Source organism: Macrosteles quadrilineatus, unplaced genomic scaffold, assembly GCF_028750875.1.
Source record: "Macrosteles quadrilineatus isolate MER2022 unplaced genomic scaffold, UCM_ALF_1.0 Scaffold_2__2_contigs__length_208266976, whole genome shotgun sequence".
NCBI classification, from domain to species: domain Eukaryota; kingdom Metazoa; phylum Arthropoda; class Insecta; order Hemiptera; family Cicadellidae; genus Macrosteles; species Macrosteles quadrilineatus.
The window spans coordinates 181,211,914-181,230,969 of NW_026542595.1; the positions used below are offsets into that span (position 1 = coordinate 181,211,914).

General features: G+C 37.0%; 1 protein-coding gene across 3 annotated transcripts in view; it reads left to right on the plus strand.

Annotated features, from left to right (window-relative positions):
- LOC128985351 (protein expanded-like) overlaps positions 1-19,056 on the plus strand; it is a 56,620-nt gene that overhangs the window by 32,936 nt on the left and 4,628 nt on the right. For 2 of the 3 annotated variants that reach the window (XM_054404772.1, XM_054404773.1), the window contains exons 4-15: positions 7,300-7,379; positions 9,659-9,738; positions 10,639-10,840; positions 11,330-11,566; positions 12,323-12,388; positions 13,881-14,055; positions 14,463-14,609; positions 15,091-15,216; positions 15,731-15,870; positions 16,481-16,611; positions 16,863-16,981; positions 17,126-18,822. In XM_054404772.1, coding sequence (XP_054260747.1) covers positions 7,300-7,379; positions 9,659-9,738; positions 10,639-10,840; positions 11,330-11,566; positions 12,323-12,388; positions 13,881-14,055; positions 14,463-14,609; positions 15,091-15,216; positions 15,731-15,870; positions 16,481-16,611; positions 16,863-16,981; positions 17,126-18,822 — 3,200 coding nt within the window. The remainder of the gene's footprint in view (positions 1-7,299; positions 7,380-9,658; positions 9,739-10,638; positions 10,841-11,329; positions 11,567-12,322; positions 12,389-13,880; positions 14,056-14,462; positions 14,610-15,090; positions 15,217-15,730; positions 15,871-16,480; positions 16,612-16,862; positions 16,982-17,125; positions 18,823-19,056) is intronic. The other variant, XM_054404774.1, reaches the window with a different exon arrangement.

Sequence of the window (19,056 nt, forward strand, 5' to 3'; positions counted from 1 at the left end):
CTCTTTGAGTTCGTTAACAGTTCGTTGACAGGTTAAGGTGTAAGAGAGGGCCATGTGGCCCTAACTTTGCCTGATTGAATAAATCATTTTCATTTCATTTAATTTCGTTAAGTTGAGATATTCAACAAAATGGGTAGTTTACATCTGTTTCTATCAGTAGAGTAATTCAATGTTAGTATTTTTTTTATTGACTAAAATGTAAATACGAAAATGGAATGCCTAGTTCCATTCATTTTCATAGGCTTACTTGCACATCTTTAGATGTAACTCAACACTTTCCTCAAACGTAATTAAAACTCTTTTTAAATGACAACACTTAAGTTGATGGTGTGGAATTTGAATTTTTATAGTGTTAACAATATAATTTTCCTACAGTAACCTAAAAATGTACATGTTCTCTCACTGATTTGAGAAAGCAAAGTGGCCAATTCGCTCATCAGTGAGACAATGTTAACATTGTCTCACTCTAATTACTTTGTCTCACTCCAGATTTGCAACGTGAAGGCACGTTTCTCACTTTGCTCACTAGTTGCACAAATAACTATTGCACAGCAATGATAACAATGATTACACAGCACTTTCAAGTGTAATTCTTCCTCTTAAACAATAAGTACCCCGAGTTATCTTCTAAGAATTTGGCTGCACAATTCATTTGACTTTTTTAATTATGTAAACAGCTTCTTAATGTTTACACCGCTGAAAAAAATATTATGGTAACGAGTTAGCATCACTGAAACTAGTATTAAATTTGGGTTACAGCTAACATTATCTCAGTCTTTACATCTAACTAGATTCTATAGAAATACCTTACATTAAACTAACAGTTCTTTCTTTTAACGCATTGTCTTAATCCCAAAATGGTTTCTACATCTTCATTCAACAATTATAATTGTACTAGTGCACCTGTTGCCCTATTAATTGCAAAGTACAGGCGTTATTTCAAAACGAATAACAGTAATAATTTCCGATGCCTTACAAGAGTCAACTCAAAGATAATGTAATCAATCACTCCACTCAGTTGCCGAAACTGAAAACGAACTCACTCTGAACACGAACGCTCTTCTGTGTAACATGACTGTGTTTACTATGAACAGCTGTAATTATAGTTCGGCCGCTTAGAAAACGACCTGCGCGCTAATGCTAAACCAATGCTGGAGGAGGTCGCTTTCTAAGCGGCCGAACTATAGTAAAAATGCAAATTATTCGTCTGTTTCAGCACAATATACAAAATCTTATGGGATTTTGATGGCAAAGCCCGAGGACTTTTGTTACAGTACAGGAAATGGTGAAAGGGGGTGTCTATACAAAAATACTTAATTTTGACACATCGTTTGTAAAAATCCGTCCATTACTAACGGAGGAGTTGTGTTTCGTAGAAATCGCCTACTGTGTATATAAAAGGATGTTAATTGTCCCGTCCAGAAACTAGCTGATTATAAATATTTTCGTCGGTAACTTGCTCTGATTAGATTTTCTTTTGTGAAAATACCAAAGTTTTCCCCTAGGTTACTTACTACCAAGGATTACTAGGGCCTATCTGCATTGCAGTATTAAGTGCTCTGAGTATTAATTATCTTTATATATTTCGAAGGCTCCCATCCCACAACCAGCCGTGTAATACCATAGCCGTCTCTACACTGTATTCGCCAATACCAAAATTTGCCAGGTGTATTGTATTCAAGGTTTTCTGTATTTAGCATTTTTGTATCCAGCGGCATTACTCGAAATTTTCATAGTGGGTTATCAGCATAATTCTGATCAACCTCATTCAACATTTTGGTCGAAATCTGTTAAAGCTACTTCAATAACCCCACATTAAAGTCTCCAACTAGCGAGCACTCGCTGTTGTTGAGCCAACTCTTCCTTCGATTTACTTCAGATTGTTACCTTTTGTATGCTAAAACTTGAAACTATTTTTTCTCCGTCCCAGTACTTCGAGAGTAATTTTATTTCACAATGAGCAAAATATGATTGGTTATCTTGACAAATACTTTATAACCTTTCCGTTCCTGATATTTATATCTCTAAAAAAGTTTATCTCTAGGAAAAATTTATGGAACAATATAACAAATTTCTGTTACCAAGTTCATTCTGTTCCAGCAAAATGCCAAATTACTCCCAAATGACCATCCTGGCAATAAATACCGAATCGACGCGCAACAATGGAAAAAATGCCGAAATCCAAAGGTAAATTCCTGGAATTCCCGATCGTTTCTGGTAGGGGGGAGGGAAGGGGCATTTTTGGAATGTTTCGGTGCGCAGCTGCGAGCCATGATAAGATATCTGGACTCTCCCGCCACTCCAGCCTCTCGCATTCCTTCATGTAGGGGGGAGGGGGGGGTGATCCCTCCCTCGGGCCGCCGACATTCCATTCCTATTGTTTCTACACAAATTATTTTTTTCTCCTTTAAGCCGCGTTTACACCGGAGTTTGAAACACGAGTTGCAAACAGAAATTGCAAACATCTCTAAACACGCCAATTTTTAGACGAAACTTTTTGCTGTTGCAAACAGTTTTTCAGTGTTTGCAACAGAAATTTTTGTTTCCACTTGAAGTCGGTAAAGATCAAAGGGAGTTGCAAACTCTTTGTTTGCAACACTAGTTTCGGTCACTATGAGCCGTTGAAACACGAAACAGAAACATTTCTCCGCCATCCCCTACGCTACCACCTCCTGTCTCACTCACGTGATCACTCGCACCACCCTGTATCTCGACTCAGTGTTATTAACCCTGTCTGTACTGATAAGCCTGGCTACTAGCTACCTCCTGTTTGTTGTGACTTATTTCGTATCGTGCGTGTTGTGTTGTTGTGATGGAAAATCTACTGAGTGAGATGGAGAGGGGAGATGACAATATTATTAAGTCAACTAGCTTGTACAGAGAACAGGAAGTGCTTAGGAATCAAACTATTTCTGACTATACAAATAAAAACAAGTAAAACTATGCGTGGAATGAAATTTTACGAGAAATGAACTTAAGCAAGGCAGAGGTCCAAAATAAGACGAGGAACCTCATAATTAAATTTAACAGAGAATCAAAAAAGGGCAATAAGTCTGGATCGGGGGCCGACGATGTGAAAACCAAGTGGAAGTTTTTTTTCAATCAATGATGTTAATCAAGGTCGAAATTATTTCAAACAATTTCATGAAACATGGAAACAAAACCATGAAATAAAAATTGCAAACTTTTATTTGAAACTACTGTTTGCAACTGCTGTTTGCAATAAAAGTTTGCAACTTTTTGTTTGAAACTCCGGTGTAAACGCGGCTTTAGGGCCAGCCAAGGCAAGGGCTCGCGCTCGCAAGGTCGCTAGGCGAGAAGTCGATTTGGTCTTTAACTTCGGCCTTGGTGCTGATATAAACCCTCAACTTATGTATGCTAATCCTGCTTTTTTCTTGACATTGACGAATTGTTAAGATGAAAAGGATTTAATTCAAGAAAGGTTGTGGATCAAGTTAAGGTCTATATTATATTACATTTAATTCATAAACGTTTGAAATATGTCTAAAAGTTGTTCCTAGTATAACCAAAGTGGTTGGTTTTCTACAAATTGCAACTTAAGAATTTAAGTTGTTCACATTTATAGTCTGATCGGAGTTAAACATTTTACATGGTAAATGCTAAGCGAATATTGAAAAAAGTTCGTGTTGCTAGAAGTTTGTAGTTAGCGTGTACAGTATTCCACAATAATTCGTAAGTAGCTCCTAGCAGTTCTTGGGTAGTTCTCTGTTTGCAGATCACAGTTTGTACCATATAGCTACTGGATGTTATAAATTTAATGCTTATATAGCTGCTCTCATTTATCTCGGTTTTCAGTTTGTAGGTTTATACCTATTGTACTATTGTACCCACACAGACACAGTAAGTTCTTAGACGTTAGTGTAGGACTATTTAACTCATTGCAATTTATAGTTCGTTCTTAACTGTTTGAATTTAGTTTTTTTTTTTCTGTGCACAGTTCTTTGTTACAGCCTTTTTGATTTCAATGTTTACACTTCACAATACAGTACGCCTTTTGTAGTTCACATCAAAAATAGTTTTTTGCAGTTAACATTTCTTTTTTTGGTGACGTAGTTCACTTTCCACTGTCTGCAGTTGCAGTTCACATTTCGTCAGTTCGAAGAAGCGAGCCCAATTTTGATGTTTTCAATTCGCATTTTACTTTTGTATTTTAGATTTCGTTGTTTGTAGTTCACACTTAGTTTTTTCCAGTTGACAAGTTGTTAAACAATCATAATTTCGCAGTTCGCAGCTAGCACACGCACTCAGCGGTGTTTCCCAACGCAATTTCGTATGCAAGTGAGACTTGGTTATTCAATAGATTTCGCAGTACATTCTCCAGTGACTCGGGCCCGGTAAGGAATCCCGGCTATGCGGCCCGACTACAAGGTCAGTCTAACCCTACGCGTTCAGGAATGCTAATCAGCCAATGAAACTTGCATAGTCCTTGCACGCCGGGCGACTATTGATGGATCGGTTGGGTTATAACAATCACGGCGTAGACGCAGGGCAAGACCTTGAGGGGAAATTCAGTCAAGGATTGAAACAGGCAACGTTGAAGAGATTGAGGTTTGTCTAGGAATTTACATGAAGAAATAACTAGTTGAAATTGTTATCCCATTCAACATTTATAACTTTCTATTCCTAACGGGGAAATAGAAACACTGTCCAAAACCCTTTTTATCGATCAATACTAAACTCTGAAAGATCAACCTCAGGCAAACAATGATGTTGTCACGAATCACGTGACTTCATATAGAATTTTATCTCGTCCGTGCCTCGTCGTACTACGATATTCTCGTCGCTACTCGTCGTTATAGTATTTGCGAGTGTTCTCTGTGCAATACTAGCTCTATAACGATTTTATTTCAGAATTATACATTAATGACAACGTTTTTTCTGAGAACTATAGTTCTCATATATATAGTAATTGAGATTCTCGATCATGTGGAAATGGAAGATTCCAGAACTCACATTAACGAGATTGAACTGAAGGATCTTTTTAGTTTGTATGTCTTGTTGGCCAACATATTTGCCGTGGTTACTTTTACCAGGTCTACGGATTGCACGAAGAAGGAGATGCAGTATAGATGGAGGATGGAGATTACGAGTAGAAGTAGTTGAGGAGAAAGCCACGAGGGATTATTACTGGGCCGGCGCTGGGCGTAGTTTTATGGAATACCCTGTAATCTCGTCGTCCCATCTCACAAGGCTACCGTTCATTTGTGAGCCGCAGTCAAAAATCAGATAGTCGGGTCGTCATCACAGCCTACGGAATCTATCAGGATAGACTTCTCAGTATCACTTGTATTGTAAAAATTACCCAACAATACACAAACAAATCACTCCATAACGGTGAAACACGACGGTCAGCTCATTGTTTAGATTTGCAGTATATCGCAACATCACTCAGCTCATTGTCCAACGATGCAGAATATAACAACATATCACTCCTCAGCTCATTGTCCGTTATTTCATAATATAACAACTAATCACTCCTCAGCTCATTGTCCATTATTTCAGAATATCACAACATATATTACTCCTCAGCTCATTGTCCAGCATTGCAGAATATCACAACATATATTACTCCTCAGCTCATTGTCCAGCATTGCAGAATATCACAACATATCACTCAGCTCATTGTCCAGCATTGCAGAATATCACAAGATATCACTCAGCTCATTGTCCAGCATTGCAGAATATCACGACATAAGACTGAGCTCATTGTCCAGCATTGCAGAATATAAGATATCACTCAACTCATTGTCCAGCATTGCAGAATATCACAAGATATCACTCAGCTCATTGTCCAGCATTGCAGAATATCACGACATAAGACTGAGCTCATTGTCCAGCATTGCAGAATATAAGATATCACTCAACATATTGTCCAGCATTGCAGAATATCACGACATATCACTCAGCTCATTTTTCAGCATTGCAGAATATCACAACATATCATTCAGCTCATTGTCTAACATTGTAGTTCATCACAGCTAATCCCCTAACTGTCTATAATTGGAGTTTACATCACATCATTTAACTCATTGTTCCAAAGCTCAGTCAAGTCATAGACAAATAGAAATTAATAGCTAACCATTACTGAAATCCCATTTATTGCTAAACTGAATCCAGTGTTGCTTATACTATTAGCTGAATATACAGGGATTTCTATAAACTAGGTTCTGTACTCCTGGGAATGGGGAAAAATTAATGGGAGTTTGGGAACAATTCATACAGACTTAAACCCCTTTACTACATATAGATCATTTTGTTCTTCTTCAACCTATTATTGTCTTTCAATATTTTGCAATCAATCTTTTTATGAAACCAGGTATGTGTATTAAGGTAATGGAACACCTTGGTGTGTATTCTATTTTGGAACACTTTAATAGAATTTTGTTACTTATAAGTTATAAAATTACTCAACATTACTTATCTATATAGGCCTACTTATTTAATACGCAAGCAGGTTTTTTGTGACAATTACTCCTCCGAAACTACTGAACCGATTTACATGTTCTTGGTGTCATTGGAAAGAGCGTAACGTGAAGTTGTGCAGGAAACTTTCTTTTTAGGAAAATAATTTAGAGGGTGAGGCTCTGGGGCCCTTTAAAGTTGTGTATTTCTCCATAAGATTAACACGGGAAACAAATATTGCTATGAAACTCCAGCTGTTGTCAGAAATTAAAAGTGAGAAGAAGAACATTATGTTGATTGTAACCTGTCAATAAGTTTGCTAATTTACCAGTTATTTGCTACAAACATTTACTTGGTTGAAATGAAATAGTTACTATTTGAATTTGGGTTGATGTAAATATTACAATGGAAAAAAACGAGAGAGCATGGATAAATTGATATACTAAAAAAAATTGAACTAACACTGTGCTGCATTTCTTAATAATTATTGAAAGACCCGATTTGCAAACTATGGAAATATCGGAAAGTCATAGAAAACAACCAAGGAGAAGAAAAAGAAATAATGTTTTTTAAAATTTATAATCGTTATTATGGACAACCTAATGCGGCTATTGAGTAAGGCTATTTGTAGAAAACACTAAAAAAACAATATCAGCTTTTGAAAAATGACAAGATATTTACAAGAAATGTTGATTATATCGACCTGTTATGTACGCATCTTGAGTATTTCCATAATATTTGAATCGAATCTTATATTGAAAGTCATCAGAAATTATGACTGTTAGTCGTTTTAAAATAACGCCTGAAATTCTTAGCAATTGCTCGAATTCGAGCAACAGGGACACTAGTAAGTTATAATGAAATGTTGTTTTACAGATGGAGAGTATTTGTTTGCTGACCCGGACTACAAGCTGTCTAAATATGCCCCTAAAAACTGGCGATCTTCATCCACCAATGTAAGTACAGCATCAATATATATTTCAAAAACATATTTTTCATAAATTAAGACTGTTTCTTTTTTCTCTGTGTCTGCAGTAAACTTATATCTTGATAATGAGCGGAAAATTTGACTATTCACATAAATATACTATCTCATTCCCATGTGTCAAGGCTGTACTTATAATAACACAATGGTTAAATTCAGCCACCAACAGTCTAATTGTATAATTTATTTTACCATTTTCAGCCTTGAAACATAGGATTGATGACCTGTAGACCTGTAGACTTGTTCACCATGCAGTACCATGAGTTGCTTTATAATGAGTCTGGTTTAGCATATTGTGTCATTGATCTAATAGTTTTGTTTGCTTGCACAAGCAGTGTTGTTTTGCTGCACAGTCTTGTTTCGTGACATTTTTATTGTTTTCCCAACTGATTAATATCTTCTTAATTGTGTTTAGTACAAAAGTAAATGTAAGTAAAACTGACAAGACTTATTACGTATTGTGCATTTTTTAAGATACCTAATTAAATAAGAAATTAGGATGACCCAGCATTGCTCGGCTTTCCAACGCAATTAATTCAATGGTTCCACCGGTTCACTATTACTCCCTACCTCCATTTGTAAGGATAGCATCTCACTGTCCTCCAATCATAAATTAAAATCCTCTTTGGTTTAAGGTTTGTTTATGATCAGCTGTTATATTTATTTATTTTTGTTTGTTGATGTTTAAAATTTGTGTTGTTATTTCGTTGCTAAAGTAGTAACCTATAAAGGCTCACTGAAACATTTTTTACTTTTGATAAATTTTTTTAAGTATTTAGATTTTTGTTGGCAGTTTTAACTGCATGAAATACGATTTTGGGCCAGGGATAAATCATCTATAACATTTGAAGGAAAGATGTCGAAGCCGGTTTCGAGATCTTTCTGCAAGCGAAAAGCAAGCATGCATACAAAGAAACATAGCTTATATCCTATAGGATTGCAAGGTTGGCCGATGAATAAATATTTAGAATCTCAGAATCCACTAACATTTCATCTTAAGTAGTTTTTTTTAGTACCCCTTAGTAAACCAACTTTAAAGAAAATTTAAACTGTATTGGACAGAAATCACAATATTAATTAGAACATTGTCAGTTGATCCAAAGTTTTGAGGATAATCAATTGGTTTCAAATCTAAAGGTACATTCCATTTTCAAGTAAACTACCAAGCTTTATGAATAATTTTGTACAACGTTTTTGTGTGTTTGTAAGCCTGCTTTATATGATTCTCTACCGCCCTGTTGATACAAATTATTATTTATTTCCTTATATTGAACTTGAGAGTGAATCTTAAGGTTTGAAACCTGTTTTTTCACCATCTTTTTTTGTTTAGCTGTGCAGTTGGAAGTAAAATTTTAAAAGTATACTTTGTAAACCAATGTAAATAACCAAAGTATATTATAAAGCCACAAATAAGTTCATTCCACCTTCAACAGACTTATAATTGTTGTATCAAACTCACACGGATTGTTTTGATCAGTCCTAAAAAACAAAGTTATTAAAAGTACTTTGACTTTTTCTCTTTGCGCTTCAAAGATTCATTACGATAAAAGTTTTAAGTCCCGTAGTTATGGCAAGTCATTAACCGTCGGATTCCCTAGTCGATTGAAGGATTTTGCAATCCACGGCGGGACGGAGCTGAATGGGCCGCTTTGTTCCCCATATTTGGTCACTGCCGCGCCCTCAAGACCAGTTTTTTATCACCGGCACATACAAGCATTCACATGTGCGCTTTTTGTTTATGAAAAGCCGACTATTTACCTTTATGTTCTCCCTTGGTTTCTTCTCCAGATTTTCCTTGTGTCAATCCAAGTGTTGACATGCAACAACTTCATTGGTATTGACACATATTATAATTTCGGTAAAAACAAAAGCATTATTGGGAAAATTATAAAATTTCCCAATTTTTACCAGTCGAGTAGATTGAATAAATTTGGATGCTACTGCTCTTTATTTTCTACTATATTGATATGCTGAAAATGGTAGGCTTATGGTAACTCGTTGAACTGTAAGCAATTAGGCTTGGCACCAAATTTGTGCCATTAGAGCACCCCATGTAGTTTTGCTAAACAAAATATAAATTTAAGAACTGACTGCAAATTCTGATACAGTTCAAATATGATACTTGTACACAAATTGGAGTAAACATTTTAAACTCAATTGCGAATAAACTGGATGTGAAATGTGCCCTGAAATTGTTGGTAAAAGTATTTTTCAAGTACAATATAATAATACTTGTTTGTTTGTTAACAGGGACTGGATTGCAATGGAAAACCCCTTTTGGTTCTCCATTTCAGGGTCAAATTCTACCTTGAGAGTCCGCTCCTGCTCAGGTGTGTACCCCACTATAAATACAGAGACAAATATGGCATATAACTCTAATAAATTTCAAACTTAAGCCATTATTTGAATCTTCCAAAATATGATGCTAAAATATATTTACCCGTATTCTGTGATTTAACTCATTGTAAAGTATGAAGTATTTTTGTCAGTGACTAAAATAACATTTTTGACTTTTCTTCAATAAATAACTTCTTGATCAGCATTGTACGTGTTATTAAATTTACGGAAAGTAAATAAAGATACGTCTTATAACACTTAAAACATATATTTACGCTTCTACTGTTACTCACAAGACGGTAAATATACAAAAGATGGTAAGTGGTGATCGATTTCGATTGGATACTCCAATCATCATCAGACCCAATAGGTGAATCTGTTGTAGAAGCGTAAATATATGTTTTAAGTGTTATAAGACGTATCTTTATTTACTTTCCGTTTTCTTCAATTTCCGAGCTAATTCGAATCTACAATAGTTAAATAATTTGGAAAAGTTGACGCACAGATGAGCTGAACAGTTTTTTAAAATCATTTGTTTGTAGTAAAGTATTTTGGGATAAAAGTATAAATCATCATTCCAACCAACAAATTATGCATTAAAAGAGATGAGTCATTTATTCAGTAGACATTTAAATTTAGAGACTGACACATCAATTACTAATCTAACGACTAAGCTGTGCTGCATGTAATATAAAGCAATAACAGTGAACAGTGATAACTTTACAGATTGCTTGTAAAAACAGGTATAAGTTTTATCACAGTTTAATTTAAGTTTTTTCAAATATCAGGAATGATTAAAAACTGGCACACTTTCCTCAGAAATCTACTACTCGAATAAAATTCCAACTTAACAATTGACATTGCACTAATCAATGTGATGATATATTTTACAGAGACGAGACATCACGCCACCACTACTACCGACAGTTGCGCTACAATGTGGTCGCACGCGGGTTGGTGCACGCATGCGCCTCTGAGGAAGTTCTCTACCTGTTGGCCGGGCTTGCGCTGCAGGCAGACTTTGGCGACTACAGCGCATTGCCACCCCAGTCACTACAGAACTACTTCAAACCCGCGGACTACTTTCCTCAGCAGGTAGGTTGGAGATTTCTCTAGGTAATTTCACTTGAAGGTCTTCTTTGGAGAGTGAGTCGCTCAGTCGGTAGCGCCTCAGACTTCTGACCCAAGACATGTGGTGGGTTCGTATATTGGTACCTGCCACTAATTTATCAGTACATTTCACCCTGTTCCGGCTCACCAAGTACTTGTCCGGTGGAATTCTAAGGAAGAGAAAAAGTAAAAATAAAAATTTACATCCTCCACAATGTGAAGGAATTGTTTCCTACCTCAACCAATCTTTATATCTTTAATATTCACCAGGTCTGAGTTAGTACAAAGCTATAAAAATTATTTCACTAGTCCCAGATGTTCATTCCTTGGATTAAAATATCCAGTTGTGTCACCACAAGAAATTCATTTAAATGGTAGAATCTCAACTTCAATCTGTGTTTAGATTGTTCAACCAAAACAATTCATGTAATCAAGAACATCGATATTGTTAGCCTAATTAATAACTTCTTACAGATGGTATCGAGCGGGAGTGAGGCGAGAATTGTACAGACAGCTGCCAGTCTCCACCGAGCGTACCGGGGCCTGTCGCAAGCCGAGGCCGAGAATCAATTTATCCGAGAGGCATCGTCGCGTGACACCTCCCCTCTCACTCACAACTCCCACCTGTATCGTCTAAAGCAGCGCAAGCAGGACGCCGGGCCTGGTAACGTGCTGTTAGCGATCTGCACCCGGGGAATAGAGCTTTATCAGGTAAACCCAGTGGCTAAAATGATTTTTGGTAAAATTGTCAATCTTGCATTCTGTGTAAGTTATCTTTGATTCTTCATTCAGAGTAAATATTTCCTTTCTGTTTTAGAGCTGTAGCCAGTTACGTTTAGGTAGTTGAATTGAGTCGCCGATGTCAATTACTCATTTCTGTAAAATATGCCCTTTTCATCCATGTCAAACTGTACAACAACACATTGTAAAATATTTCACCTTTTTATCCATGCCAAACTGTACAACAACATGTTGTAAAATATATATCATATTTTATATTACTTCAACTACTGTAAAATCAAAAACAAACTGGCCCTGATAATTAGTAGACCATGTAAGGGACTCCTTTAACAGTGTTGTAGATGTTTGTAAAAAACTAAAATTGGTCCATGATGCCTACTTCAGTACAGTCTAAAAAAATGGTAAAATGTAGTTGGAGTAGAAAAATATACAAATTCAAAAGTTAAACATTAGAAATAAGTGTTTACTTCATCCTCCAATTATTTTTTAAGGGAAAACTAAAAAGATTGACGATTTTAAAATAATTTTAAACTTAATTTTCCCTGTTTTCCTTCTTTGATTAACTCTAATTTTTGCCAAATAAAATAATGTAGGCTCATGACTCTTTTACTTATTCTCAGTGTGTCTGCAGTGTACAACATACAATTTTTTACCGTACTTTTCTAGATAATAACTCCCACTAAGTCAAATCGTAACCTGGATTTTTATTGATTATTCTGTCTACAGGAGAATTCTACCAAAGCATTAAGCGGAACTTTTTTATGGAACGACATTGGCAAACTGTGTTTTGATGTAAGTATTATTAGGTAATAAGTTTTGCATATATTTTGTTTAACTGATCACATTTAATTTATGTTAATTAGGAAAAAAAAACATTCTACCCAAATAATAGAGTGTTCTTTGAAATTATTTTCTCAACTGATTACTTACAGTTGAAAACACAAAAAAGAAATCAGCTTTGACATTTCTATTAACCAAATGTTTCTTCGATTGGCCGCTCAGGTATAATTTTCCTGAAGTAATTCAGTGGCTCTTCAATTAACACATTGAGTTATGATCTGTCTACCGCTGTCCCAGGCGCTGTAGCTCAGTAATTAAACGCTTTGCGAATTTAATTGAGGCTCGGTCCACAATCTTGCTATGTATATTGTGTTTAATTTATGTAAATAAATGTATAGACCGTCACACGGTGTTGTCCTCATTAGTACAATGTTATTCATAACATTTAATCATTAACATTCTTTTTTTATGAGTTGCACGTTTTTTATGAGAACCGGACTTGGAGAGGCAGTTTCTCACACTTTTTATTCCTCGGACCAACTTAAATTAGTCCTCTACATTTTCACAGGCTTTTTGTAACTCCCGGATTTAATTGCAGCTATGAATGGCATTAGCTATGTTGCCTGTGAATTCATTGATAAATCTTGACAATTACTCTAATTCTTGCTACAATAAAGTCCAATTTTGTATGCATTCCCACAACTGTTAAAGAAAAAAAACAATTATAATATTATAATAGTATAGTTTCCTAGTATAGTATAGTAGTTATTATAGTATTCCACCTCAAACCCTGGTCAAATTCATTATTGAGATTATCTTTTAATTATTTTGTAGACACAATCAAAATGCAGAGATGACGGAAATAAAATATTTGACCTTCATCTTACATTTAATAGTTTTAGTAGAGGTAATAATACTTAAATATTGTTTGAGAAAACCGTTGAAAAAATGTAGAACAGTAATGTAGAAACAATAATTAAATTTTGTAATTGTCAATAATGTTAAATTACACTACTATAAATCTCGATGGCTTGAAAATGGACCAAGCTATCATTTATCATTGGACATTCAAATGTTCCTGTGTAAAGCTGACCCAGCTGATTTAAGTGACCATAATTAAAGTGGTAATCTCAACATTAAACATGCATCCTTCACTCATCTTCCATGAAACACACACTCTGTTTTAAGGCTTCTTTAAGCTATTACAATAATTACAAAATATCCTTCTTTGCATTAAATTACACATCGCAGTCCAACGTACTTTACAAACTTTAAGATGAATATAAATGAGGGGCGAGTGTAGAACGGAATGTATTGACTTGTCTATTTCTGACTAAAATCAGCTGTTTCCTTGGACCATTTATTTCAAGACTAATGATCAAGGTCAGTTAGAATGGTAGAAAATCAATAAAAAACCGTATACCTTTTAACAATAAAATATATTTTTTTTTATTGACTTATATTGATTCTAACAGTTGTTTTAACTTCTAATAATTTGTCACAGCGTAAAAAATTTGAAATTCGAGCCCTAAATTGGCCAACGTCCGGCGAGAAGCTGACCTACTACACTAACAGCGATGAGAAAGCCAAACATCTTCTCGCTCTATGTAGAGAGAGCCACCAATTCAGCATGGCACTTGCACCGAGACTCGGCGACATCCGGCGCAAAGAGGAGGAGGGTATGTTATTAATCCTTTTGTAGTTATTTGTTTTAACAACAGCTGGAGTTTCATAACAATTTGTGTTTCCCATGTTAATCTTATGGAGAAATACGAAACTTTAAAGAGCCCCAGGGCCTCACTCTCTAAATATTCCTCTAAAAAGAAAGTTTCCTGCACAACTTCACGTTACGCTCTTTCCAATGACACCAAAAACATGTCATTCGGTTCAGTAGTTTCGGAGGAGTAATTGTCACAAAAAACCTGCTTGCGTATTAAATAAGTATAGATATAGATTTTAAATACTCCTCTAAAAACACTACTTCATAGGTACTTAAGTACTTTTAAAAGCAACCTAGGAAGTAACTCGACGTAAACTTTGGTAAGCTGGATTTTTTATTCAAACTGATCAGGAATGTTTTACGTAGAACGCAAGAGGTACCGAGACTGGGGTTTGGGGAACGGTGTCGTTTGTCACCGAGGAGATCAGAGGATCTCGGTGATATCCTCGACATCGAGTAACACCACGAGCGGCATCGTGTCTGACCGAGTACACAGCCTTGATGAGAGCGAAGGTTTGTTTTTTCATAATATCCTTTAGCTTTGGTAAAAATTCTTACCTCAGCTTCTTGACCCAACTTTGGCTTAAAGTACACAACAGTCTACAAAATATTTTTTTTTAATTAAAGCAAAAGCTACTTGTCTAATTTACAAGTTGTTTTAGACAGGGATTGAGTTCAGTTAGAAATGAAGGCTTAAGAATACACTATCCATAATTATTTTGTCCCAGTTTGTACTGACCTGAATAAGTTACACTAGGGAAAACAACAGATGCTTTTTCCTGGCGAACATTTTTATCTTCTTGTGACTGTTTAAAGTAAAACATCGTTATCACATAAAATGTATATGCCATAGATCTTAAGAATGTGAATTTACACTTTTTAAAGATAATCAGCTAGATAAACTCAAATTTTTGACAAAACTTATTGACGTTTAGTTAAGTAAGTTTAGTCAATATTGTTTACATATCTAACTAAAAATGGATGATCCTGCCAGCAGATGACCTGGAGATGGAGATTATGATCAATACTCCACCGGCTCCCTCGATAGAGTCTCTGGCCTTGGCACATCTCCAGGATAGCGTCACGCCTCCCTCTCCACGACCATCCCTCAAGAACCAAGGTAAATAGGCTATTAGTAATACTCTATTTTCCCGCAGAGAAGTAATAATAATGTTTTTTAATAGATCGTGAAAATGCCGGAGACTTGTGAACGGCGATAAGAGGAATTTTGCTTGAAATAAGACTGTGCCAGTTCCCTTTTAAACAAAACAAGCATAGAGCGCATTTTTTTGGAGAACTCGGCCTACACAAAATCTTTCTTACACTCTGGTCTTATGACTCTTCAAACAAACCTCTTCATTCTGCCCTCAGAGTTGTTGTCAGTTCAAACACCAATATGGACATAGTTGTATTGAGCCACCGGTGGGTGTTAATCCCGATTTTAGTCGAATGTGCCATAAGTCAAACTTATGGGATGACTAATTGTAAGCTATAGTGACTTTGTCATATATCTCAAACTCAGTAACAAAAAATTAGACTAATTAAAACAATAACAGAATTATTGACAATGCACTCTGTGAGTACAGTAGAACCCCTGTTGTAAGTTGTACCCTACATGACTGACTTTACCACAGGAGCAGACTATGTTGATGGCAATGGCGGGGCCAAACCTAGCGCAGGAGGGGCTGGTACCCCCGCCACTACAGACGGCAGCCAGTGTTCCTCCTCCTGCTCCACCGTCGTGGTTGCAGGCACCACCTCCGAACCTATCACTGTGAGTACCAGGCTTTACGTTATAACTTCAATTGAAAGCGACGTACTTTGTGTACGTATTTTAATTTGAATGAGTGAAGGACGAAAGCATAATACAGTGGGATAACCTGTATCTTTGTTACTGCCTATGATCAGCTGTTTCTGTAGACAAATACATTTATTAAAAGTTGAATGATCAAGAACAGCTGAGCTTTAGACTCAAACTTTGCTATTGACTTTTCTGAGGATCGAATTGGGGGCCATCAGCAAGCACTATATCCACCACTCGCCTACCCAATTATATACTTTACTTGTGTTTTCAGTTTTCACAATCTTAACCTTATGTGCAGGTTTGTTTTGACTCAAAATTAGTGTTTTAAACTATATTTCAAGGCTTATGATACTGTTTCCCCCTGCAAACTAGATTCGTGTTCACCATCAAATAAGCACAGAAAGTTTGTTGCTATCTTAATAATATAAAACCGAATGATCATTGAAAACGAAATCAAACCTCATTATTCCTAAAAAAACAGCCAAGACAAATGTGCAAAAGTTCTCGTTCAATTTGTGCTCACCACATTTGATCCTGCTACTTTCTAGTGAATGTTATGTTTGAATTTGTTGTCTAACAGAGAGAAGGGAAACGCTTGGTTACCAATAGAAGACAAGCCAGTACCAGCTCGAGTCTAGAACTCGGATACTCTCATACAGCTCAGAACTCGGCTCTCAGTGACACCAGCGTGAGTCTGGAACTCGACTACAGGTAACTTAAATGACTCCATTTTTATTTTATTATAATAGACAAAGATTTGCCTGCTTCCAATCTTCATTATGAATTTAACCATTGGTGCAGCAAGGTGCAAAACAAAAGACATAAGTTTAAACAATTTATCAAATTTCTCTTTCAGAAAAAAAGACTATATCCTTTACAATTTCTCTCAACATTCCCTCCCATTACTTAAAGCTTGAGTTTTTCCACATACTTTTGTGTAACCATGTAACTGTATTGTGTAGCGTACAGTCCGCCCACACCAGCAGTGGAGTGTACACTCTACGCAGCAGCACCGCAGCCACGGGTCACACCATGGCGTGCTCCAGTCAGACTTCTGGGATTGTACTTGACCAGAGTGAAGGTAAGCTTTTATGCTTTCATGTAATTCAGCTTTGATTTGCTATCAGATTGCGAAGGCAAAACAAATAAAAGACAGCTAAACTTTTCAGCATCCTTTAAATTGAATATTCAGTGACTTTTTCTAAAAAAGTTTGTGCTGTTGCAGGTCGTCACTCCCGCAGTGGATCGCTCGTCAGTGCGACAGGAAGTTTCCACGGAGATGGAAGTGACCCGTCGGATGCTGGCCGAGGAACTCTCTTATCAGCCGAGGAGTTGTCCGATCTGATTGTCGGTAGAAGTCCTAAGCCACGGAGAGGAATATACCCGTCTCGGGCTACAGTCAGTTCCACGTTAGATTCTGATTCCGACTACGTGACGTTACCCCCTCCTCCACTTCCACCCCCTAGATCTGACTCAGAAAAACCGTCTTCCACTTACGCTATTCTAGAACTCGCTTCAGCGTTGTCTTCACCAGAAGAAACTCTAACAAGTCCTCTGAGGTTGGACGATTCTTTATCGAATTTGAGTTTGTCTTCCAGAAAGTCTATGGAGGAGTCTATTTTGCAACAGCAAATTCAGTTCCAGCATTTGAATTCGAGATTTTCTCCTCAAAAGCAAACAATTCAGCATTTTTCATCGAGCTCTACACCTCTCAGCCATACGGCGCCAAAAACTGTTGTTTCTACCTCAAGCACTGCGGTGCAAACAACAGATTTGCCTGAGTATTTATCTCAACCACTCTCTATTCAACCGTCCAAACAGTTCCAGAACTCCTTCAATATGCAAAGCCAAACTTCTCCAAAGTCCCCGAATGGTTTCAGCCCCGTTCCGAATCTTCCCTCTCCGACAGAAGAGGCCAATGTGAGATTCATCAGCACAAAACCGCACATAAACATCTTAACTGCTCATGCGAGCTTGGTCGCTTCAACGGCCGCTCCGAGTTTTGCCGCACCGACCCTAGCCTATCAGACATCTGTCCCCACCTATACCTCCTCTCAAAGAAACTACCTCCCTGAAACTAGAAGTTACCCACTGGATCCGGCATCGAGGATGAAGATCAAACATCCCCAAAACACTCAAAATCTTATCCCTATCGTCGGGAGCAACAACTATCTGGATGTAAGAGGAAGTGGGGCAGCTTTCCTTCAACATTTCCATCAAAAATTCCCCCCACCTCCACCAGTTCTGCACCCTCGGCAGCCCCCACCACCCCCTCCACCTCCACCACCCAGGACTGCGCTACAGACAGTCTACACCAGCCAGGTTACCCGTAGTCAGATTGAGCAGTTCAAACAACAGTTGTACTCTGACGTCGACTATGTTATCTACCCCATGCAAGATCCAGCCATCAGTAAACAAGAGTATATGGACTCCAAGATGGCTTTGAACCACTACAACCAGGTTTATCCACCTCCACCTTACCCCTCGTACTCCGGCAAGTCTCACATGGTCTACAGAAGTACACCTAATGTGGCTGTTGCCAGTGGCTACATCCCAGTGTCATTCAAAAACCCAACAATACCTTCTCAAGTCAAATACGCTTCAAACACAAATCTGTCATCAGATTTTGCTGCCTACCCCGGTTCTTCATTCTCTTTCCTGAGCCACTATCCTTCATCGACTTCACCCCTGTACTCTGCAGCTGCTTCTTACTCTTCATCGTCCACACAAAGTTTACGCTACGACCCCTTTGCGCTACAAATAGGAGTGCCTAAGTTGATTTCTCCTATCGTCAACACTGGAGGATTCACCAGAACTCAGTCTGATGACAACATTTTGAATTCGTCCTATGAGAAACCAACGATTGAGCGAATTAGGATGAGGCGACCACCCCCACCGATACCTTCAGCTTTTGATCTTCAGGTACGGTTTCATTTAGTTAATTCACTGTTTACAATAATAAATTAGCCTACTCTCTAACAAGCATATTAAAAATAATTGCTGCTGAAGATTGTTATTAAACTGGAAGCTCCAGGATAGCTAATCCAACTTATCCAAATGTTTCTTTTGAAGTTCCAAATTTCCTAAATAATATATGAAAACGCTAGTAAATTTAATATAGTTACTACATCATCATATTCTATTTTAAAACTACTC